Source organism: Mobula hypostoma, chromosome 25 (genome assembly GCF_963921235.1).
Source record: "Mobula hypostoma chromosome 25, sMobHyp1.1, whole genome shotgun sequence".
Taxonomy (NCBI): Eukaryota; Metazoa; Chordata; class Chondrichthyes; order Myliobatiformes; family Myliobatidae; genus Mobula; species Mobula hypostoma.
Genome location: NC_086121.1, coordinates 3417572 through 3444056, shown reverse-complemented (window position 1 = coordinate 3444056; position 26485 = coordinate 3417572). Strand labels below are relative to the sequence as shown.

Genomic DNA, 26485 nt, shown 5'->3' with positions numbered 1-26485 from the left:
GTTGGTGTTTCTGTAGCTCTGGGTTTTAGGGGATGGGGTTACTAGCCCCATGTCCAACCCTCCCCCTTTCACAGCCGGGCTTGGGACCCTCCATAAGCAGAGTTATGAAATTCTGTGATGATTCTATTATTCTAGGTCAGGGGTAGGCAACCTTAAGCACAAATGATTTTCTAGCATGTGTACTTAAATGGGTGATTCCCATATTTCAAGTTTTTTTATGGCATTTATCTGGCCCATCGTCCGTTCATTAATACGCGATCCAGCCCACAGAGGCAAAAAGGTTGCCAACCCCTGTTCTAGGTGATACTTAAGCTGAATTTAAGAATTAGAATCTAGGTGAATGGAAAGTAGGAGGTCCAGGAGCTAGAAGACCCACAGAGTTTTACAAACAGCTTCTTCCCCACTGCCGTCAGATTTCTGAACAGTTCATGAACCTGTGTACAGTAGCGTAGTGGTTAGCACAACGCTTTACAGTACCACTGGCTTGGGTTCAATTCCCACCATTGTCTATAAGGAGTTCTCCCTGTGATCAACATGGGTTTGCTCCGGGAGCTCCAGTTTCCTCCTACAGTCCAAACAAATACCGGTAAGTTAGGTTAATTGGTCATTTTAAGTTGTCCTGTGATTAGGTTAGGGTTAAGTCGGGGGAATTGTTGGGTGGTTCAGCTATTCTGTGCCATATCGCAATAAACAAACAAACAAATAAATAAATAGCTAAGACCCATGTACACTCGCGTGTTATTCTTCTTTTGCATTTTTTTGTAACTTATCATATTTTTTTATGTCTTGCACTGTACAAGAACTGTTAGGATGGGGATCAGCTTATTCCTGCAGACTGTGAGGGGACAGAACTCCCTGGCACCACCCAGGTCTCATCAAGTACGAAGCGTCAGTAGCATTATAATGTAGACTTTTTAACGTGTGTCGTAAATGCACCTTATTACTTGTTAATTTACTAGTGGTAATGTTATTTTATGTGTTGTGTGTGAGTTATATGTACTGTTTTGTGCACCTTGGTCTGGAGAAATGCTATTTTTTTCAGTTGTATACATGTGTACGGTTGAATGACAGTAAACTAAACTTGAACTTGGGACGACACGGTAGTGTAGTTTCAATTTCCACAGCTGTTTATAAGGAGTTTGTACATCCTCCCTGTGACAGCGTGGGTTTCTTCCGGATGCTTCAGTTTCCTCTCACTCTCCAAAGACCTTACTGGTCGGTAGGATAATTGCCCATTTGAAATTGTCCCATGATTAGGCTCAGATTAAATGAGGGGATTGCCAGGCAGCATGGATCAAAAGACCAGAAGGGCTATTCCCTGTTGTATCTGAATCAATAAAAACTTGAGTTTAATTGTTGAATTATTATTGCTGGGAGGATTGGAATTCCTATATTTTGTGAACATCTATCTTCATATCACTTCTCATTTATTGAGACCAACTCAGAAATCTGAATTCCTGGAAAGAATTTCAGATTACGTTGAAGGGTTTTGGCTTGTAATGTCAACTGTTTATTCCACTCCATAGATGCTGCTTGACCTGCTGAGTTCCTCCAGTATTTTGGGTGTTTTCCTGAAAGAGATACGTCTTTAAAGACCAACAAAGTGACTCAGCGGATCGGATATCTTAAGTGAAGAAAACTTTTGTGAAATCCAATCCCAGCTCTATTTAAAGGTGAGAGGTGATTTTGTGAATTTGTGTTGCGTTTTCATGTCCTGGAGCCTAAAAAGCAATGATTCATTAAGGATTGAGTTAATTGCGAACTCTCTCAGTTGCAATGTTACGCTACCAGTTGAGGAAAAGGATGTGTGAAAACTTACAGCTTGTTTTGTTGATCCAGTTTCTTGGAGTATTTACACTGTCTATAGGAGGCTCTGCAGCAACTCATTGAGGCTCCTCAGACAGCACCTTGCAGACCCACCACCGCAACCAGGTGGAAGGACAAGGGCAACACCACCTGGAATTTACCCGCCAACCACACACCATCCTGACTTGGAAATATATCATCGTTCCTTCACACCATTGTTGAGAACGGAAGGCGTGGCCAGTGGTGGGATCTCATTAAAGATGGCAGAAGTGGTTAAGTGGTAAATTGGATTATTACATAACCATATAATAACCATATAACAATTACAGCATGGAAACAGGCCATCTCAGCCCTTCTAGTCCGTGCCGAACTCTAACCCTATCCTATTCCCACCGACCTGCACTCAGCCCATAACTCTCCATTCCTTTCCTGTCCATATATCTATCCAATTTAACTTTAAATGACAACATAGAACCTGCCTCAACCACTTCTGCTGGAAGCTCATTCCACACAGCTACCACTCTCTGAGTAAAGAAGTTCCCCCTCAAGTTACCCTTAAACTTTTGCCCTCTAATTCTCAACCCATGTCCTCTTGTTTGAATCTTCCCCACTCTCAATGGAAAAAGTCTAACCACGTCAACTCTGTCAATCCCCCTCATAATTTTAAAACAGCTCTATCAAGTCTCCCCTCAACCTTCTACGCTTCAAAGAATAAAGACCTAACTTATTCAACCTTTCTCTGTAACTTAGGAGATGAAACCCAGGCAACATTTTAGTAAACTTCCTCTGTACTCTTTCAATTTTATTGACATCCTTCCTATAATTCGGTGACCAGAACTGTACACAATACTTCAGATTTGGCCTTACCAATGCCTTATACAAATTCAACATTACATCCCAACTCCTGTACTCTATGCTCTGATTAATAAAGGCCAGCAAACCAAAAGCTTTCTTCACCACCCTATCCACATGAGATTCCATCTTCAGGGAACTACGCACCATTATTCCTAGATCCCTCGGTTCTAAAGCATTCTTTAATGCCCTACCATTTACCATGTATGTCCTATTTTGATTAGCTCTACCAAAATGTAGCACCTCACATTTTTTAGCATTAAACTCCATCCGCCATCTTTCAGCCCACTCTTCTAACTGTCCTAAATCTCTCTGCAAGTTTTGAAAACCTACCTCATCATCCACAACAATCCACAACATTATTGTCACCTGTACTAAGGTACAGTGGAAAATTTGCCTTGGATACCATTCATATAGATCCATTTATTACAACAACGCATTGAGGTAGTACAAGGGAAAACAATAGCAGAATGTAGAATAAAGTGTTACAGTTCCAGAGAAAGTGCAGTGCAGACAATAAGGTGCAAGGCCATAACAAGGTGGATTGTGAGGTCATGAGTCCACTTAGGAACTTGTCGAGTCTGGAGCTGCATGCTTTCAGCCATCTGTATCTACTGTCTGGTGAAAGAGAGGAGAAGAGGGAATGTCCAAGGTGGGTGGGGTCTTTGATTCTGCTAGCTACTTTACTGGGGCAGCAAGAAGTGTACACAGCGTCCATAGAAGGGAGGCTGGTTTTGTGATATGCTGAGCTGTGTCCACAACTCTCTGTGGTTTCCTGCAGTCACACAAAGGATGAGGTACTGCGTGCGAAGGCTGACGGGGAGAAAGTTCAGGAACATTGGAACTTGGTTCTGTCTGGGGAGAGGCAGGGTGAGAGCAGAAGTGTGGTAAATGGAGGAGAAAAGGGTGAGGGCATCGACCACACACAGGGGAAGCCATGTTTTCTCATCAGATTCTTAATGCTCAATTGAGGGACAACCATCTGAAAAGTTAATACAAAACTTTTCAAAGTTCAAAGTAAATTTATTATCAAAATAAATACATGTCACCATATACAATCCTGAGATTCATTTTCTTGCAGGCATTCATGGTAGAACAAAGAAATACAATAGAATCAATGAAGACTGACAACCAGTGTGCAAAAGAAGCCAAAACTGTGCAAATACAAAAAGAAATCAAATAATAATAATAAATAAAATAGTATAAATAATACTGAAAGCACGAGTTGTAGAGTTCCTGAAAGTGAGTTTTCAGAACCGCCCAGTCTATCTTTTGTCATTTCCCTATTCTAATCATACCCAGAAAATCAATGAGGAATATTTGATTGATTAACTGAGGAGAAATATCGACACATAAGGAAGGAGCAAATGGGTGGACTCCCAGAGATTTGAAGTCCTTGGAAAGATGAGTTAGAGTCGAAGGTAAAATTTCCAATTCGGATTCAGACAATTTATTGATCACATGTACATATATTGAAACATACAGTGAAATGCATCTTTTGCATTAACAGCCAACACAACCTAAGTGTTGCCACAAACTGGCACCAATAGAGCTCACCCATAATGCTTGGCAGAACAACACAGAACATGACGAAACAGAACAACAGCAAAACAAAACTCTTACCTTTTACCCATGCGTGCACTTGCACACTCTGATGGTCTGCATGGGCCGAAGGGCCGGTATACATGCTCTTTGTCTCTAAATAAATATTTAAGTGCTGTGATGCTAATTCATCCCATATTGTAATATGTAAATACACTCAGTGGCCACTTTATTAGGTACACCTGTACCCCTGCTCGTTAATGAAAATATCCAAACAGCCAATCATGCAGCAGCAATTTAATACATAAAAGCATGCAGATGTTGTCAAGAGGTTCAGCTGTTGTTCAGACCAACCATCAGAATGGAGAAGAAATGTGATCTGAGTGACTTTGACTGTGGAATGATTGTTGGTGCCAGATGGGGTGGTTTGAGTATCTCAGAAACTGCTGATCTCCAGGGATTTTCACACACACAGTCTCTAGAGTTTACAGAGAATGGGGTGAGAAACAAAAACTTCCATTGAGCAGCAGTTCTGTGGGAAAATGTGCCTTGTTAATAAGAGAGGCCAGAGGAGAATGGCCAGACTGGTTCAAGCTGACAGGAAGGCGACAATAACTCAAATAACCACACATAACAACAGTGATGTGCAGAAGAGCGTCTCTGAATGTAAAACACGTCAAACCTTGAAGTGGATGGGCTACAGCAGCAGAAGACAACACCGGGTTCCATTCCTGTATCTAATGAAGTGTTCACTGATTGTAAGTGCAAATGTAAAGCTTTGACTTATGTGGACCCAACAACATACAGACATGTCAAGATAAATGCTGTTCTGTGTAAAAATTAAAATAAGAGGAAAGTTTTATCAAAACAATTGAAGAAAATTTGCTAGTAACAGACACTTTATTTTCACAAAGTTCAATACAAAAGCCACCCTGAAATAAAACATACGCACCCTAAACTAAATGAAACCTACTAAATAAAACTCCAGCAATGTCAGGACAATTGATGTGACTTTCTCAATCAAAAGTAAATCTGCTACCTCCAGTTTAATTTCAATAAATTCTGCTTTGAATCATTAATATTGAGAATCCTTTTTCTGCAAATGCGTATTTTCGGTTATGGCATGTTAGTGGGTACCACCGCACATGATTTGAATAAAACTTTCCAGCTACTGACACTATTTCAGTCTCGAGAGGCAGTACATGTTCTGTCTTCACCCTCTAACCCACCCCTCCACCACTACTTTATCATTTCCTGTCAGAGTCGCCTTGTGTACAGACACTCCTGTGTCTAGTGTCACTTTATGGACATACAGTCAATCTATATATAGAAGCTATCTTAAATATTTATATTCATTGTGTTGTTTATCTTATTGTGGTTTTTTTGTGCTGCATCAGATCTGGAGTAACAATTATTTCATTTTCCTTTACACGTGTGTACAGGAAATGACACTAAACAATCTTGAATTATATAATAATCTTGGTCTTATTTGAGCAGTTAATAGTGTAAATGTTTTGTCGACCCAAACTGGAAGAAAGTTAACAAAAATGACAAGGCGGGAACAAATTAATTTATGATCTGTTGATGGTTCTAATAATCCAGTCACGGAACTTTGCCACAGCTGTATATACCCCAGGGTATCTCCCGTCTCCACAATGCTTGCCCCATGATACTATCCCGTATATTCTGCCCTTACAGACCAAAGGACCACCAGAATCCCCCTGTTAAAGAAAAAATAGAATACCAGGAATGAGTTAATAGGCAGCACCCCAGACGGACATTTGAAAACAGCAAACGCACAACAACAGAACTTGCGGAGAGTAGGTGGCAAGAGCAGCCTCGCTTTTGCAGATCCCCCAAACTCAACTTGCTCCTGTGTCATCTTCCTGTGCTAAGTAAAGACAGTCCTCACATCAGCAGAGACTTGTGTCATAAAGGAGTTAATCCCATAGACGCTAGTTGGTCCACAAGAAAGCAGCATGCATGATCAAGGACCCACCCCCTAACCATCCAGGCCATGCAATCGGGAGGAGGTTCAGGAGCCTCACGTCCCACACTAGCAGGTACAGGAACAGTTACTACCCTACAGCTATCAGGCTCCTGAACCAGTGTGGATAACATCACTCACCCCAACTCTGAACTGATTCCACAACCTACAGACTCACTTTCAAGGACTCTACAGCTCTTGTTCTCAATATTTATTTCTTTCTCTCTTTATTTATTTATTTATGTATGTATGTTTGTATTTATTTGTCTGTTTTTTACTTGCACATTGGTTGTCAGTCTTTGAGTGTAGTTTTCCATTGATTCAATTGTATTTCTCTGTTCTGTTGTGAATGCCCACAAGAAAACGAATCTCAGGGTAGCATATGGTGGCATATATGTGGTTTGATAATAAGTTGACTTTGAACTTTGAAGCACGTGGAGCATTGTGTTCATTTCTGGTTGCTTTTTCATGGAAGGATGTGGGAGCTTTAGAGAGGGTGCAGAGGAGATTCACCGGGATACTGACTGGATTACAGAGCGTGTCTTATGAGGATAGGTTAATCGAGCTAGGGCTTTTCTCTTCACAGCAACAGAGGATCAGAGGCAACTTGTTCAAGGTGTATAAGATACTGAAAGACGCAGGTATACTGGACAGCCAATGTCTTTGACCCAAGGTAACAATGGCCAACACAGGAGGACATCAGCTTAAGCTGAGTGGACCCAAATTTAGGGGAAATATCTGAGGTAAGCTTTTTTACACAGAGTGGTGGGTGTCTGAAATGCAATACCGGGGCTGGTGGTACAGGCTAATTTAACAGACACATTTTAAAAACTTTTAGAGGGTGCAGAGGAGATTGAATTGAATTGAATTGCCTTTATTTCTTACATCCTTCACATACATGAGGAGTAAAAATCTTTATGTTACGTCGCCGTCTAAATGTGCAATGTGCAATCATCGTAATTTATGATAATTTATAATAAATAGAACAGTCAATGTAATATAGAGTACACTCTAATCAGCGTGCGTTCATCAGTCTGATGGCCCAGTGGAAGAAGCTGTCCCGGAGCCTGTTGGTCCTGGCTTTTATGCTGCGGTACCATTTCCCAGATGGTAGCAGCTGGAATAGTTTGTGGTTGAGGTGACTCGGGTCCCTAATGATCCTTCGGGCCCTTTTTTCACACCTGTCTTTGTAAATGTCCTGAATCATGGGAAGTTCACAACTACAGATGCACTGAGCTGTCCATACCACTCTCTCCAGAATCCCGTGATTGAGGGAGATACAGTTCCCATACCAGGCAGTGATGCAGCCAGTCAGATGCTCTCAATTGTGCTCCTGTACAAAGTTATTAGGATTTGGGGGCCCATACCAAACTTTCTCAACTGTCTGAGGTGAAAGAGGCACCTGTGCCCTTTTCACCACACAGCCAGTATGTAAAGACCACATGAGGTCTTCGGTGAAGTGGATGCTGAGGGACTTAAAGCTGTTGACCCTCTCAACCCCAGATCCATTGATGTCAATAGGGGTTAGCCCGTCTCCATTCCTCCTGTAATCCACAACCAGCTCCTTTGTTTTTGTGACATTGAGGGAAAAGTTGTCTTCTTGACTCCACTGTGTCAGAGAGATGACTTCTTCCCTGTAGGCCACCTCATTATTGTTTGAGATTAGGCCAATCAATGTAGTGTTGTCGGCAAATTTAATTAGCAGATTGGAGCTATGGGTGGCGACACAGTCATGGGTATACAGAGAGTAAAGGAGGGGACTTAGTACACAGCCCTGAGGGGCTCCTGTGTTGAGAGTCAGAGGGGTGGAGGTGAGGGAGCCTACTCTTACCACCTGCTGGCAATCTGACAGGAAGTCCAGGATCCAGCTGCACAAGGCAGGGTCAAGGCCGAGGTTTCTGAGCTTCCTGTTGAGCCTGGAGGGAATTATGGTGTTGAATGCTGAACTGTAGTCCAAGAACAGCATTCTCACATAAGTATCCTTCTTCTCCAGATGTGTAAGGACGCTATGTAGAGCAGTGGCTATTGCATCGTCTGTCGATCGGGTTGTGTCGGTAGGTGAATTGTAGGGGGTCCAGTTTGGGTGGTAACAAGCTGCAGACGTAGTCCTTGACCAGCCTCTCAAAGTATTTGCTTATTATTGAGGTGAGTGCAACAGGACACCAGTCGTTCAGGCATGTTACCTTGGTCTTTTTTGGTACAGGGACAATGGTGGATGATTTGAAGCAGGAGGACACTCTACATTGGGAGAGGGGGAGATTAAAAATTGACTAGGAATGACTAGGATATAATCAGTATCATGCTTTTTCTTATATTCAGCTTTCAAAGTTCATATCCCTTAACTGTGATATCCACCTCTTCTTTGGATGTTTCTTTGCCTGGATTGGAGAGCATGTTTTATGAGGTTAGGTTGAGTGAGTTAGGGCTTTTCTCTTTGGAGTGAAGGAGGATGAGAGGTGACTTGATGGAGGTGTACAAGATGACAAGAGGCATAGATCGAGTGGACAGCCAGAGACTTGTCCCCGGGCAGAAACGGCTAAAACAAGAGCTATAACTTCAAGAGGAAAGTTTAAGGGAGATATCAGAAACACGAGAAAATCTGCAGATACTGAAAATCCAAGCAATACTCATGAAATGCTGGAGAAACTCAGCAGGCCAGGCAGCATTAATGGAAAAGAGTCCTGATGAAGAGTCCTGGCCCGAAATATCGACTGTTTACTTATTTCTATAAGTGCTGCCTGGCCTGCTGAGTTCCTCCAGCATTTTGTGTGTGGTGTGGGAGGGGTATCAGAGGTGTTTTTTTCTCTGCATAGAGAGTGGTTGTAACGTGGAATGCACTGCTGGGGTGAATGTCCAGCTTAAACCAGGGACATTTAAGAGACTCTTAGATAGCCACATGGATAATAGAAAAGCTTAGGGCTCTGTGGAAGGGAAGGGTTACATTGATCTTTGAGTAGGTTAATGGGTCAGCATGGCATTGTAGTCTGAAGGCCTGTACTGTGCTGCAATGTTCTATGATCTATGTTCAATTAGTTGAATGAGGTAATAAATCAGCTATGATAGAATGGTGAAGCAGATGGGCCGAGTGGCCTAATTCCGCTCTTCTGTCTTATGGTCTGAGAACAATCTCCTCCGTAACAAGCTGTTCTTGCCTACTGCCTAAAACACTGAATCTTCACTAAACATTAAATGCCTATTTAAAATCAATTCATCTGTGGAAGATCAATAGAGCGTTGGGTGGTCCTGGGTACTGGGAATAGCAGATTATCTATGGTCTCGATGAGCAATGTTGTGCAGGTTTGCGGGGCTCATTGGCCTTCTCCTGCTTACAGTTCTTCTGTTCCTTGTCACATTTTTTATTAAGTAAGCAGAATTGTGTTAAATTGCTATGGTGCGTAGCAGTGAGTACAACACTATTACAGTGCCAGTGACCCAGGTTCAATTCCCACCGCTGTCGGAAAGGAGTTCGTACATTCTCCCCATGACCACGTGGGTTTCCTCCAGGAGCTCTGGTTTCCTCCCACCTTCCAAAGACGTACAGGTTGCTGGTAGGTTAATTGTTCATATGGGTGGAATTGAGCAGTGTGGACTCATTGGGTTGGAAGAGGTTGTTACCCTGACGTATCTCTAAATCTGAACTGTCGTCTGGTACGGGGGGTGGGGGGCACTACACAGGACCAGATAAAGCTGCAGAAAGTTGTGAGCTCAGTCAGCTCCATCACGGGCACCAGCCTCCCCAGCATCAAGGACAAATTCAAAAGGCGGTGCCTCAGGAAGGCTGCATCCGTCACTAAGGACCCTCATCACCCAGGACATGCCCTCTTCTCATTGCTACCGTCAAGGAGGAGGTACAGGAAACCTGAAGACACACACTCAACATTTCAGGAACAGCTTCCTCACCTCTGCCATCTGATTTCTGAATGGACATTGAACACATGAACACTACCTCACTATTTTTTCCATCTCTTTTTGTACTATTTAGTTAATTTATATGAACTTCTTATTGTAATTTATAGTTTTTTATTATTATATATTGCACTGTACTGTTGCTACTGAACAACAATTTCACAACATATTTAGTGATGATAAACCTGATTCTGATTCTCAATCTAAAATATTTTTAAAGCAACTAAGAGCATTAGAGCCAATTCGATTAATTCAAAACCATGCTCACATTATACACACTCCCCCAGCCACAGTACATCTCTCTGTTCAGTTTCACTGTGTCAGTCCTAACCTGGTGTGGGTCCCCAGCTTTAGTGATGGGAAATGTAACCAGTTTGTTGACAGGCAAGCGGCGGCAGATGCTGGACTCCAGAACAAAACGTCATCTGCTGCAGGTTAATGCTGAGGTGAAGGTCTCTATAACCCCGTCCCTAGCCCGGCTGCGAAAGGGGAAGGATTGGGCATGGGACTAGCAACCCCATCACATAAAAACCCAGAGCTACAGAAACACCAAAGACCTCATGCCTGGGAGAGGAAGGATCTTCTACAACGTTAAAGACTGGCCCAGGACAGAGGACTCTGGCAAGCTACGGTCAGGCTTAAGAGAAGAAGGAAGGTCTTGTACCTGGCAGGAATCCTTGCCTCCTGTTTTGAATCCAGCGCAGATCATGTTGGCTGTGATGTTGCCATTGTATGACTCAGTGTGGTTACACCACGAATTAGACACGATGGGTAGTCTAACTGCTCTCAGCATCCTGGGTATGAACTTCCCATTCGGACTGACGAATCCCCATCCTGATACTTGGCATAATGTGTCTGCCTGCAGTGTCGATCTTCGGCGGGGCAAGGGTACAATACCCACAAAGTAGTTCAACCTGGCAGGTCGAGACAGCTGTTTATGAGACAGGACACAGTGTGGTCAGACAGTGACGTTGTTCTCAGCTGGTGTTAGTGATAGAAATGTATGTGGGCACACACACTTGGGTGAGAGAGTGTGTGTGTGTGTGTCTGTCTGTGTATATGTATGTGAATGTGTATGTGTGTGTGTCTGTGTGTTTATATCTGTGTGTGTGTGTGTGTGTGTGTGTGTTAGTGATTATTCAACAACAAAACAATTTTGTAAGCTGAATTTAAGTAACAGCCTTTCAAGGTGTTTGACAAAAATACTACAAACAACGCTTGGCAGTGCGCCATGTGAAGTTCATTGAACAGACTTTTGGACAGGCACTGGACATGGACAGGCACTGGACATGGACAGGTACACTACATGGACGTAGAGGTTTCAGATATGGGTCGAACACGAGCACATGCATTAGGCTCGGATGGCAGTCTTGGTCAGCATGGGCAGGTTGGGCCAATAGCCTGTTTCTGTGTGGTGTGACTCTAGAAGTCTAGGATTTGATGGGTTACAATCAATTACTACACAAATTGACAGGCGTGAGATGTGAGCATCGCAGACAAAATGTGTGTAGTTAACTAAAAGGCTCTTCATAGACTGTCACTGGAACTTCAGACCATGAGACACAGGAGCAGAATCAGCCCATTGGGTCTTCTCCAGCATTCCCTCATGGCTGATTTACTATCCCTCTCAACCCCATTCTCCTGTTTTCTCCCTGTAACCTTTGACACCCTAAATAATCAAGGGCCTATCAGCCTCCACATTAAATATACCCAACAACCTGGCCTCCACAATCAAGATTAGAAGAATGGGCAAAGAAGTGGCAGATCGAAGTGTATGGTCATGCACTTTGGCAGAAGAAATAAAACCATAGACTATTTCTAAATAGAAAGAAAATTCAAAAATCTGAGGTGCGAAGGAACTTGGGGTCCTTGTGCAGAATTCCCTAAAGGTTAATTTGCAGGTTGAGCCTATGATGGGGAAAACAAATGTGATGTTAGCACTTATTTCAAGAGGACTAGAATATAAAAGCAAGGATGTAATGTTAAGGCCTTATAAGACACTGGTGAAGCCTCACTTGGGGTATTGTGAACAGTTTTAGCCCCCTTATCTGAGAAAGGATGGGCTGACATTGGAAAGAGTTCAAAGGACATTTACAAAAATTATTCCAGGATTGAAAGGCTTATCATATGAGAAGTGTTTAAAGGCTCTGGGCCTGTACTCACTGGAATTCAGAAGAAGGGTCTCACTGAAACCTATCATATGTTGAAAGACCTCAATAGTGGATGTGGCGAGGATGCTTCCTATGATTGGAGAGTCCAAGACCAGAGGACACAGCCTCAGTGTAGAGGGATGTCTATTTAGACAGATGATGAAGAATTTCTTTAGCCAAAGAGTGGTGAACCTGTGGAATTTGTTGCCATGGGTAGCTGTGTCATTGGTACATTCAAAGCAAATGTTGATAGCTTCTGATTGGTCAGGGCATGAAAGGTTACGGGGAGAAGGCAGGAGAGTGGTGCTGAGAGGGAAATGGATCAGCCATGATGAAATGGCGGAGCAGATCGATGGGCCAAACGGCCTAATTCTGCTCCTATATCTTGTTGTCTATTGGGTTGTTGAAGTATTGTCCATCTCTGAGTGAGACATCAAGAATACCGATCAGTCAAGCCAAAAATATCTTCAGTGTGTCTGTGGGTGGCAGAGTGGTGTAGCAGTCGACACAATGCTCAGCAATGCCAGCGATCCCAGCAATCCAAGTTCAATTCCCACCTCTGTCTGTAAAGAGTTTGTACGTTTTCCTCATGGCTGTGTGCAATTCCTCCCACATTCCAAAGACCATTGGGTTAGCTTTACTAAGTTGTGGGAATGTTATGTTGCTGCCAGAAGCAGGATGACTCTTTTGGTCATTGACGCAATACGATGCATTTCACTGTGTGTTCTGATATTTCGTTGTACCAGACACCAAAGAATCTCAGCAAGATGTGTGGTTGAAGAAAAGAGAGAAGCTGGTTTCTGTCCTCTTCTATTAGATTCCCCCTTTTCCAGCCCTGTATCTCTTTCACCAATCAACTTCCCAGCTCTACTTCATCCTTCCCCCTCCCAGTTTCACTTGTCACCTTGTGTTTCTCCCTCCCCTCCCCCCTACCTTCTAACTCTGACTCCTTATAGTTTTTTTTTCTCCAGTCCTGCTGAAGGGTCTCAGCCCGAAACATCAACTGGTCTCTTTTCCATAGATGCTGCCTAGCCTGCTGAGTTCCTCCAGCATTTTGTGTGAGGAGCTGGGTTAAGTCGAATTTGAGTCCTGAAGTCATAGGCTACTACGACACACAATATGTCCTCTGGCCCATCTAGTCAATACCAAATTGCTACTCTGGCTAGTCCCATCGACCCACACCCGGACCATAGCCCTCCATACCCCTCCTATCCATATACCTATCCAAATTTCTCTTAAATGTTGCAATCAAACCCACACCCACCACTTGTGCCGGCAGCTTGTTCCACACTCTCACCACCCTCTGAGTGAAGAAGTCCCCCCTCAGCTTCCCCTTAAACTTTTCACCTTTCACCCTTAACCCATGGCCTCTAGTTCTAGACCCACCCAACCTCAGTGGCAAAAGCCTGCTTACTTTTACCTTATCTAAACCACTCTTAATTTTGTATACCTCTATCAAATCTCCCCTCATTCTCTTGCGCTCCAGGGAATACATCCCTAACCAATACAGCCTTTCCCTAGAACTTAGGTCCTTAAGTCCCATCAACATCCTTGTAAATTTTCTCCGCACTCTTTAAATATTACTGAAATCTTTTTTGTAGGCTGGTGAACAGAATTGCACACAAAACTCCAAGTTAGACCTCATTCAACATAACATCCCAACTCCTGTACTCAATAGTCTGATTTATGAAGGCCAACACATCAAAAGCTTTCTTTATGACCCTATCTACCTGTGATACCACTATCAACAAATGATGGATCTGTATTCCCAGATCCCTCTGTTCTACCACACTCCTCAGTGCCCTACCACTCTCTGTGTAAGACCTCCCCTGGTTTGTCCTCCCAAAGCGCAAAACCTCACACTTGTCTGCATTAAATTCTATCCGCCATTTTTCAGCCCATTTTTTCCAGCTGGCCCAGATCCCACTGTAAGCTCTGATAGTCTTCCTCACTGTCTACTTTGCTTACATGGGCATGTAAGGGAAAATTGATGGCCTCAGTCCTTGATGTAAGGAAATATCTAGCAATATTTTACAGTGTTCTAACCATAATGCATACATATGCCGTGTATATTGGTCCTTTGGCACTCCCTTGCTTTTACAGCTATTGGATGCTTTCGCCCAACCAGCAACCAATGAGGCATTGCATTTAAATTAGACATTGAGCATCCTAGATGTGAGCAAGTAGGAAGCAGCCTCCCAAGGCAGCGCTACCTGGCCAGGAAGTTTACCTACACCTTCAGGAGCAACGCAGGTGAGTGAAATTTTGTTTTATACCTTCGATTTGAACGAATGTGCCACATTCAGAACATTTGAGTGTTTACTTGCGCGTCTGTCAGTGCAAATATTTCAAATCCAGACCAGGATTTGCAGATTTTTAAACAATTATTTAAGTAATCTCACTGTCCTGATCATTATAAAGAGGCATGGATTTTCCAGCCAGCAGTGTCCAAGACAATACTGATTATAATTGTTAATGACGGGAGAAATAGACAGTTAGTTCAGCTCAGCAGTAAGGCTGATCAACACTTCCACCCACTAACCCACCCCTCCACACCCTCAACCACCACTACTTTATCATCTCCTGTCAGTCACCTTATGTACAGACACTCCTGTGCCTAGCGTCACTTTATGGACATACAATCAAATCCATTAGATAGAACCTAGCCTATGGATTTGTATTTATTATGTTTTTTATTACTGTGTTCTTTTGTGCTGCATCAGATCCAGAGTAACAATTATTTTGTTCTCCTTTACATGTGTGAACAGGAAATGACATTAAACATTATTGAATCGTGAATCTTGAATTAATATAAATCATAAATCAGTACACAGAGGAAAAAGTAGACGATCCTGACTTTGGGCAGTTCTTGTGAACTTTTCCACAGAGATAACAACTCAAGTTAAGCACTCTTCAATTTTAAGCAGCAAGTGCAAAACGTGGGGGAAATACTGGCTGAAAAGGCCAGTTCAGTGGAGAAAACATATTATGCAGCTCCAGGATTGATTACACTGTAAATAGGTCAGCAGAACCGGTTGCCTGTCTCTTCCTCCTTTGAAGGTATTGTGGAAGTTTTGCAAGCTGCCTCACTGTAAGGTTATGCTTACTTACAAAATCACTGCCTGTTGATTAAAATTCACTTATCCAGATGTCTGTAGAAGCTCTGGGTCCTTGTAATAGACCATCCTGAAGATAAGTGATCAGTGCACAACAGGAAAGAAAAATGATTTTAATATGTTTTGTGACAGATACATCGCCAGGTGTTAGTAAGTGCTGATCAACACTCACAAAACGCTGGAGGAACTCAGCAGGTCAGGCAGCGTCGATGGAAGTGAATAAACAGTCAATGTCTCAGCCCGAAACGTCAACTGTTTATTCATTTCCATAGATGCTGCCTGACCTGTTGAGTTCCTCCAGCACTTTGTGTGAGTTGCTCTGGATTTCCAGCATCTGCAGAATCTCGTGTGTTTATGATTGTATGCCCTGGATTGTAACTATGTGTGCTGCATGTGACTTTATGTTCTGTCTTTTGCACAGAGGAACAATGTTTTGTTCAGTTGTATACATGTGTATGGTTGAATGAAAATAAACATGAATTTGAACTTGATTATATATCATAAATTAGAACCTTTAAGATTGCTCTGCAGCTCGTAAACATGAGGGTCATTCACCGTTTAACACTTCCTAAACTTGAACGCTTAGAAATTTCACACACAAAAAGTGTACCTTAATCAACATGATGTCAGAATCTTTGCTCTCTGGGTCATACCGAGGATGCGGAATCATCTTAGATGGGCAAAACGTTTGTTCGGTCCCTTCATATCTGGTAATTGAGTGCTCCCCTGCAATTATCTGCACAGACTCAGTCCCTCTGTAATGAAACATGAACACACAGCCATGCATTAATGCCTCCTCTTCATTCCTATGGTTGGAAGGTGTTTAATACAGAGATCTACAAACCCAACTTTGCAGTGTGCGGCAGTCACAACCCATCGGCGATGAATCAAAGAGCCGCCACAATAATGAATTCCTCCCGGTCTTTTCAGAGACACCTGGTACCTGATGGAGTGAGGTAATACGGAATACCCACCAACAATTCGCGACTGCCCTAAAGTTGAAAGAAACTGCCAAGTTATACCATTTGATCATATCCTTACAAAACCAGTAGATATATTTGAACTAACTTATTACAACCTACAACTGCTTGAAGTTGCCTACTGATGTACTATCATACATCAAAATCTCTCCGTAGCAGTGGGTATATTGTAACAATTATTTCATTCTCCTTTACGCTTGTGTACGGGAAATGACATTGAACAATCCTGTATCCTGAATCTATATTGTTCATTATTCCAAACATAAAACAATTAATCGATTCCAGTCAGAAGTGTTTGCTCTTAGAAAAGAAAGCAGCGACTGATCTTCAAGTCAGCAGACCTTGGCTCCTTGACATGACATTAAAGTATTTTAAATTTCTACAAACATAAAGGATAACCATGCATTTCCCTCTCAATGAGAAGTGGTTTGCAAGAAAGAAACCATGATTCTTATTCCGATTTCACAAATCATGAAAAGTTCAAACTGAACAAGTGAACACTCACCATAAGTTGTAGGTGATTTTAGGAAGAGCAGGAGTATATAAAGGTTGGAGACATTCATTTTGTGTTCAGGGAAGAGCAGGGCTAAAACTACCTACCACTGCTTAATAGTGAAGTCACTGACTCAGAGCTTTAGGCAAAAGACAGAATGTCAAGTGTTCTTTTATCCAGTTACTGAGTTCCCTCCAGCAGCTTTCCTGGTAACATTATATATTGTAATTAACTTTAAATGGGAATCATTGAAACCGAAATCACGTACGAACAGCGTAGATCATATTCTGCTGCCTGTCTGTGTTAGAGCTGAAAGTGATCATGTTCAGTTCCACATCAACACCGACTCGATTGGAATTAATTCCTTAAGATCCAAGATTGATGTTATCAAGGATTCCTCCTGTCCATCCAACAATCTCTTCACTCCCCCCCCCCCGACATCAGGCAAGAGGTATCATAGCACGAGGCCGGGGAATTTTAAGATGGGAAACAGCTTCCTCCCCCAGGCTGTAAGACGACTGAACTCCCCGCCAACACCCAGGTCTCATCATGCAATAAGTGCCAGTAGCATTATACCGTTCATTTTTTAACTTGTTTCACAAATGCACCTTACATTAAATGTCAATCTTCTGGAACATATTTTATTTTTTGTTAGTTTATTTGTGGTAATCTTACTTTATGTGTTGTGTGTGAGTTATATTGGAAAGGTCAGGGTGTCAGGGCCAGAGGCAAGGAAGGGGCCGGTTCAGCTTGCTGCTCCACGAGGTTTATGCTGAACTGAGGCTGCCGCCTGCAACTAACGGGCTCCTGCACTGGCTGAGTGATGGCTGGCTCTGTAGCTGTGGGCTCACCTCTGTGAACTTCCGCTCCGAAAGTTTATTGCTTGCTTTTATTGTTTACATGATTTGTATTTTTCTGCACATTGCGTGTTTAACAATCTGCTTTTTTTTTCAATGGCTTCTAAAGGGTTTCTTTGTTTTGTGGTTCCCTGGAAGGAGACAAACCTCAAGGTTGTATATGGTATGCATGCTTTGATAACAGATTTGCTTTGAACTTAGTACTTTGTTCATGTGCTGTCTTGTGCACTTTGGTCTGGAGGAACGTTGTTCCATTTGGCGGTATACATGTGTACGGTGAGTAACAACAAGCTGAACTTGAACTTGAAGATTGTTTACTGGCATTCCTCAGTGGCAGTGTAAAGGAGAACAAAATGGTTGTTGCACCAGCATAACAAACCCAATGAAAACTCCACAACTCATGTTCTCAATATTATTTATTTATTTGTGTGTGTGTGTGTGTGTGTGTGTGTGTGTGTGTGTGTGTGTGTGTGTTTATTTATTTATTTATTGTTATAATTTTGTTTTACTTTTTGTATTTGCACAGCTTATCATTCTTTGCACATTGGTTATTTGTTCGTCTTTGTTTGTGTGTAGATTTTCATTGATTCTATTGATTTTCCTTGTATTTACTGTGTATGCCTGCAAGAAAATGAATCTCAGGGTTGTTTATAGTGACGTATTTGTACTTTGATAATAAATTTGCTTTAACCATTTGAAAAAACACAATAAATATCAATCTAAAAGCAATCCTATAAAACACAATGTACAAGTAATTGTTATATACTTAGACTGATTGTATGACTTCCGGTCCACCGCAGTGCAGTCTCCGTACCATACAGTGATGCAGCTTGTTTAGTTTACGTTAATTGAATTTCATAGTTTAATTTAAACTTTTAAACTTTGCAAAATAGAGGAGTTTGCATGTGCACACAATCAGTGGCCACTTAATTAGGTACCCCTGTACTGTACACCTGCTTGTTAATGCAAATACCCAATCATGTAACAGCAACTCAATGCATTAAAGCATGCAGACATGGTCAAGAGGTTCAGTTGTTGTTCAGACCAAACATCAGAATGGGGAAGAAATGTGACCTCAGTGACTTTGATCACGGAATGATAGTTGGTACCAGACAGGGTGGGCTGAGTATCTCAGAAATACCTGATTGCCTGAAATTTTCATGCACCGCAGTCTCTAGAGTTTACAGAGAATGGTGTGAAAAACAAAAAAAAACATCCAGTGAGTGGCAGTTCTGTGGGCAAAAATGCCTTGTTAACAAGATAAGACGCAGCCCTTCCCCCATTTACAATCTGTAGTGATTTGCTCTGATGTGGGTGAATCTCCTTCACTTTTCAGTCAATGTCAGTCAAATTGCAATAGAAAAGAGCACAATGTGCAGGGGAAACTAACTACAGGGCAATAGAGACTGTTGCCATGGTAAACCTGCTTCATTACTTAAACTACGGGCCAGGAGTCAGCCTAAGTCTGGAAGTGACAAGAAAGCAGACGACTTTCAGTAAAATACTGGTTGATGGTGTGAAAGCAGCTGAAATGTCTTACCTTAAAACGCCTTTGTAACGGTTGCTTTGGCCACTCTTTCACTTGTATATTATGCTGACAGTCTATACACACACTCTCTCTTCGCTCTTCGGTTGTCCATCGAAATCCAATAACATCCACTCCTTTAGCAGTGAGATCTTTGATGACTATACAGCCCTATCCTGGACCCACAAGCTCGAGGTGGGACATGTATATGTGGTAGTGGTGGCACAAACACACACACACGCACACACGCACAAATACACAAAAACACACACACACACAAATACACAAACACACACACACACACACACACAAATACACAAACACACACACGCACACACACACACAAATACAGAAACACACACGCACACATACAAATACACAAACACGCATGCACACACATACAAATACACACACACACGCACACATACAAATACACAAACACACACGTGCACACTCATAGACATGCACACATGCAAACGCAGACACACATGTGCACACTCACACACATGGACATATAATCTGTGACCACTGTAACCACTTTGCACTGAACTGGACATTTTTGTTCTTCTTGCTTGTTTCATTGTGTATCAGTATGTTTATGCGTTTCTTGCGACTGCGGTGTATCGGAAGCGTGTGCCTCTGATGCTGGTGCAGGAAGTTTCTCATTGTACCTGTGCACATGTGCATTTGTCCGTGTGACAATAAACTTGTCATTATATGGCCATAAATACCAAATTTGAAACTTCACTCTTGACTTCCAAAGAGCCTTTGCATCAATATCACCGGATCCAACAAACGCAACCTCTTTCACTCCACAAGGTTTGTGGAGTTAGGCACTGAATAACTAATGCCTGCTGCTGGCTGACCCACCCCGAACTGGTGGACGAAGTTTCCGGATGTGTCCTACACCATGCTGTTTGACACAGTGCCTGTGAGTCAGCCAGGCTGGGCCTGGGGAGACCCCCAGGTCGGTGACACCCAGAGACAGAATCTGGAATTTGAAGTCCCGTGATCGGCGAGTCCTGGGGTCAATTCCAAAGGTGGAAGACCTTACAAAGTAAGTATGGAAGTCAGGCCTCGGGATTGGGGAGCCTAGAAGTCAAAGGCATGATGTCTCTGAGTCTGGCCCAGGGACAGGATGTTAGAGGTTCAGAGGTTACCTGTCCTGGGGTAGGGGACCTGCCTGTGTATGTTTGAGTGAGTGGGTGAGTGGGAGAAAAGAAACTTGATTTGTTCTTCTTGTTTCCCTGTGGTTGCTTGTGTTATTCCATCAAACACTGTGGGTACACTATGTTATTCCATCAAAACTGTGGGTACACTATGTTATTCCATCAAACACTGTGGGTACACTATGTTATTCCATCAAACACTGTGGGTACACTGTGTTACTCTATCAAACACTGTGGGTACACTATGTTATTCCATCAAACACTGGGTACACTATGTTATTCCATCAAACACTGTGGGTACACTGTGTTACTCTATCGAACACTGTGAGTATACTATGTTGTTGAGATAAATAGATCTGAATCTGAATCCTGAGTGTTGTCTGGAGTAGGGAGCCAGAGTTATAGCAAGAGATTGGCCAGGCTAAGTGTTCATTCACTGAAGTGTGGGAGAATGAGGGGTGACCTTACAGAAATATTGAACACGATGAGGTGCATAGATCTGGTGGATGGTAACAGTCTGTTCAAGTTTGGACTCTTCCGTGCATTCGTGAAAGAATGGAACTTAGAAATAAACTCACATGCCAATCCTTAGCTGTTGATTGGCCAGTGACCTTCTGTGGAGTCAGACACACATGCTTTGCAGTACATGATAGAATTCTCGTCCCAGCCTATTATACATTTTATTTTTTTTCCCGAAATAATACTCCCCGCCTTCACACTTGGGAATAAAAGGATGTAACTCTAGCAGGCTGTACATTTATGAGGGTCCATTTGAGTTGGTTTAGCCTGAGGCTACCCTGACCAGAGTAGGAACAAAAGGGTTACCCTGGTAATGCCAGAGTGTAGTGTTACTGACGTATATAATGCAGCAAGCGTGTAGCTTGTCGGCTTTCACATCAGGGTAACTCTCAAGGCGACTCAAAGTGTGCATACTAGTTGCCATAGGAGAATCATCCTTTCCTTGAGGTACGTCTAACTCATGGGAAAACATAAACAGGATTTAAATCAAGGGTTCCCAACCTTTTTTATACCATGGAAGCTTACCATTAACCAAGGGTCTATGGAGCCTAGTTTGGGAACCAAATGGAGATTTATTTAATATTGTTGTATTATAAAATACAGTAAAGAACTTTGGCTCGCGATAAGTCACTGATCTCCATGGATTTTGCTTTTGGTATATTTGATGGGATTTGTTGGGATCTACAGCATTGGAAACTAAAATGCTTTTAGCAGGCTAATCACCTCAACTCTGAACTGATTCCACAACCTACAGACTCACTCTCAATGAATCTTTACAATTCATGTTCTCAGTTATTTTTAACTTGTATAATTTCCCTTGTTTTGCACATGGGTTGTTTGTCAGTCTTTGTTTTACGTATGGTTTTCATAAATTCTGTTTATTTTCATTTTTCTGTGAATGTCTACAAGAAAATGAATCTCAGGGTAGTATATGGTGACGTTTACATAGTTTGATAATGAACTTACTTTGACTTTGACCATTAAATGTAACCTAGAGTTTGAAAATTCTGTGAGGGCTGGGTATGCAAATTTGACTTAATACTACTTTTATTATTTGATTTTTAATACAAAGCCTAGTTTCCTTCCTCTATAGCTCTGCTGAATTTCTTGCTGAATACCTGGATCTTGTCCTCAGATTTATCACACTGAGTTTAGGCAAGTTTTTCTCCAGTCTGAGGCAAAAACCCCTTCCCACGTCAAGGTACTGGGTAGAAAGCAAGAACAGGGCTTCAAAGCTGAAATAATTTCCCTGAACAGAAGAGATTCTGCAGATGCTGGAAATCCAGAGCAACACACACAAAATGCTGGAGGAATTCGGCAGGTCAGACCACAACTTTGGAGAAGAATAAACAGTCGGTGTTTCAGACTGAGACCTTTCAAGTTCGATTGCCTTTGTGTGCAGCTGATTCAGTGTGAGATGAGGAATTGCTTTGTGCTTGTTCTTGCAGAAACGCGGCTCCAGGACAACATCCCATACACCATGAATCTACAGGCCATGACACTCCGGGACTTGTGCTAATATTACTTTGTGACTGTATGTGCTGTCGTAGCTATACGTACCGTGTGCCGAGCATGACTGTGTGTACTGTGTTTTGCAGCTTGGCCCCAGAGAACACCTGTTTCATTTAGCTGTCTAGGGTACGTGTGTGTGGTTGAAAGACAATTAAACGAACGTAATCATTTTCCTGGGCTTAATCCGGAATTAGTTTTTCAATTTTATCAAAGTCATACAGGTTTGTAATGCTCAGCTGCTGATAATAATTGTGGAGCTCTTTCCATACAGACGATGTAGTTCAAAGTGCTTTACAATGCGTTAACACGCAAGCATGAAAGTAAAAGGCAAAATGATATTAGTTAAAAGTAAGGTTAAAAAAACAGGTTTTGAGCTGGCTTTTGGAAGTGTCAACTGTGTCTGCATCCCCTGTAGTTATAGAGTTCCACAGATTAGGAGCATAGTTCAAAAGAGCTGACTTGCCAATTATCTTTTGAGGGAGATTGTTTAAGTTTAAGAGACCGGCTGAAGAAGAGATGAGAGCTCGAGCAGGATTATAAAACAAAAATGATTCTGTGATGTACTCCGGTCCCAGACCATTAAGAGCTTTAAAGACAAGTGAGAGAACTTTAAAATCAGTTTTAGAAGATACAGAAAGCCAATGCAAAGTAGCTGGAATGACAGTGAAACTTCATCCTGGTTTTGGTTAAAAGTCTAGCAGCTTGATGAAGGTGAAGTTGAAGTTGTAGTTTGGATGAAGTCTAGATGAACTGTTGAATTTCTAGTGTCTAAACATATCTTTTCTGTGCTTGTTACAGATACCACACAATGGGATCTCTTAAATACATCAAAATTCTGGTGTTAATGGCTATTGCACAAGGTAAGGTCAGATTGACAGAGTCTGACATTTTGAAATGTTTGGCAGCATTTGGTTTTTATTATCTAATAATTTCTGCCATTTGTTTTTATTTTTTTCACCATTCACTTTGCTTTTTGCTGATTGATACAGATCTGCCCAGACTTCAGGGCAGCCACGATAGCATAGCGGTTAGCCCAGCACTGTTTCAGCTCGGGCCGTCAGAGTTCAATTCCAGTGTCATACGTAAGAAAGTTTGTACTTTCTTCCCATGAAACACGTGTGTTTCCTCCGGGTGCTCCAGTTTCTGAAGACATATGGGTTACTAGGTTAACTGGTCATGGTAAATTGTCCTGTGATTAGGCTTGGGTTAAATCGGTGGGTTGCTGGGGGTGCAGCTCGTTAAGCCCAAAGGGCTTGTATCGCTAAATAAATAACCGCACAATTTATCAATGACAATATCAGTCAATAACCTGCTGTAATCAATTTAGTTCACTGGCAGTATGTGATACTGAATTTCAACATGACATGTAAAAACTAGGAAGACATTGCACTCAGTAGACACAGCTGGAGGAAATCTGCTCAAGAGGGGGCTGTGTCACATGAGAATGATCTGCTGTGTCACGGTGAACAAATGGCAGCTGTGAAAGGAGAGACTGAACAACCAAACTACCTAACCGCTAACCACAATCACCACCTACTCTCGCCCACACTGCACCAGAACAAGTGGATCCCGGATCGGCCTCTACGGTGACCCGAGGACCCATCAACAGACAACCCCTACGGCCACCTGAGGGCCCACCAATAGACAACTCCTATGGCCACCTGAGGGCCCACCAATAGACAACACCTACGGCCACCTGAGGGCCCACCAACAGACAACCCCTATGGTGACCGGAGGACCCACCAACAGACAACCCCTACAGCCACCTGAGGGCCCACCAATAGACAACCCCTACGGCCACCTGAGGGCCCACCAATAGACAACCCCTACGGTGACCTGAGGACCCACCAACAGACAACCCCTACGGCCACCTGAGGGCCCACCAATAGACAACCCCTACGGTGACCTGAGGACCCATCAACAGACAACCCCTACGGTCACCCGAGGGCCCACCAATAGACAACCCCTGAGGAGAACTTCATACTCACCTTGAGTAATTATATTGCTACATTTTCTATTGACAAGAAAGAGGAAATGAAATGCAAAGAATCTTGAGCTCTCAAGACCCTGCTCATGGACTGTCTGTCCCACTCCCATCAGGGAGGAGGCTACGTAGCATCCACACCAGGACCACCAGATTCAAAAACAGTTACTTTCCCCAAGCAGTGAGGCTGATCAACACCTCCACCCACTAACACACCCCTCCACACCCTCAAACACCACTACTTTATCATTTCCTGTCAGAGTCACCTTATGTACAGACACTCCTGTGTCTAGCGTCATTTTATGGACATACAGTCGATCTATATGTATAAACTATTTTACATGTTTATACTTATTGTGTTTTTTTGTCCTGCATCAGATCCAGAGTAACAATTTCATTCTCCTTTACACTTGTGAACTGGAAATGACATTAAACAATCTTGAATCTTGAGTGCTTTGTTAGTTACTGGAGAGAGCAGGTTAATGAATTTTCGTTGCTTACAAGGGAACATAATTTTGGTGATCTGTGAGCAAGAGGTAAAATCAGTAAAAGTTGAGAGTTTGATTGCAGAAGGTTGGAGCGCAGTTACAATTATGAAGTTCTAGAGTTTTGAAAGTTCTTCACAGTACAATGTATGTTTTGCCTGAATCACATTTAGCTTCAGATTGTTGGCCCTAAGACATTCACTCCTAATGCAGTCTACAAAGGCAACACTCATTGCTTCACTCCAGAAAATGATTGGTTGTTCTTTGTTAGACCTGAGTTATTACAGCCCATAGCAGCTGAACAAGACTTCACGATCAGGGAGGGAGTTCCCAAGTGCAGCTCCTCCCCAACTTCTTATCCTGGCTTCTGCCGCTTCCCTTTCCAATCCTGCTTACTGAAGGCCAGAGCTGTTTCATTTTGCCAACAACTAATCAGATATGAAATGATTCAAACCAAGTGTCCATTCGGTGTGTTATTTAAAAAGTAGAAATATAAATGCGAATATAAAAGAGTAGGCTAGGGAGCTGGTCCATGAATTGGGCGTTGGGTACAACACAAAACATCATTTAATTCTTTATGAATTAAGTTTCACGTTGAAGAAACTGTTCATCATGAATGATGAATGAAAGTAACAACTCTGAAATCCACCAGAGGGTCATAAAGCAGTTCCTTCATTTGTTCTGTGTCATGTCGAATGACGTGGGTGATCACAGTCTTTCCATGACCATGATTGTTCTCGGCAAATTTTTCGACAGAACTGGTTTGCCATTGCTTTCTTCTGGGCAGTGTCTTTACAAGACGGGTGACCCCAGTTGTTATCAATACTCTTCAGAGATTGTCTGCCTGGTGTCAGTGGCTGCATATCCAGGACTTGTGATGTGCACCAGCTGCTCAACAACCATCCACCACCTGCCCCCATGGCTTCACATGAGACTGATCGGGAGCTAAGCAGCTGCTACATGATAGCGGAGGGAATGAGTGTCTCACACCTCCTTTGGTAGAGATATCTTCACCCTTCCAGTACCAAACTGAATCCTGAAAAATAAACATGAATTTATAAAAATAGATCAGTAACCGGAGTTTCAAAGCTAATTAGTTTTATAGATCATATGGTCATAGTTATAAAGTACTACAGCACAGAAGCAGACCCTTTGGCCCATCTAGTCCTTGTTGACCTGATCTTCTGCCTAGTTCCATCGACCTGCTCTCAGACTATATCCATCCAAATCCCTCCATGTACCTATCCAAACTTATTTTAATGTTACAATTGAACCCACGTCCTCCACTTCCGCTGGCAGCTTGCTCCACATTTGCATGACCCTCTGAGTGAACAAGTTCCCCTCAGATTTCTCTTAAATATTTCACCTCTTACCCTAAACCCATGACCTCTAGCTCTTGTCTCATCCACCCTGAGGGAAAAAGCCTGCTTGCATTCACCCTATCGAGACCCCTCATATTTGGTATCGCACAATGTTCAGCAGTACAACACAAGCAACAACAGCTTCAAAACAAACCAACAACAGGAAAACAAGACCCTTTCCCACCCATCCAACCACTCTCACACATATAGAGTCCTCCAACTCCAGGGAGCAGGCTGCCTC

At 42.5% G+C, this 26485-nt stretch overlaps 2 protein-coding genes across 2 annotated transcripts in view; one reads left to right on the top strand and one right to left on the bottom strand.

Annotated features, from left to right (window-relative positions):
- Positions 1-1709: 1709 nt before the first annotated feature.
- The window catches only part of LOC134337658 (trypsin I-P1-like), a 45622-nt gene continuing 20846 nt past the window's right edge, over positions 1710-26485 (top strand). The window contains 3 exon segments of the mRNA XM_063032850.1: positions 1710-1953; positions 23206-23274; positions 23404-23496. Of these exon segments, the coding sequence (XP_062888920.1) occupies positions 1710-1953; positions 23206-23274; positions 23404-23496 (406 nt within the window).
- zmp:0000001088 (trypsin) lies at positions 5772-16902 on the bottom strand. The gene is made up of 5 exons (XM_063033342.1): positions 16845-16902; positions 16204-16351; positions 15970-16114; positions 10758-11024; positions 5772-5921 (listed from the first exon to the last, which is right to left on the bottom strand). Exons 1-5 carry the CDS (start codon positions 16900-16902, stop codon positions 5772-5774), a joined length of 768 nt encoding a protein of 255 aa, XP_062889412.1.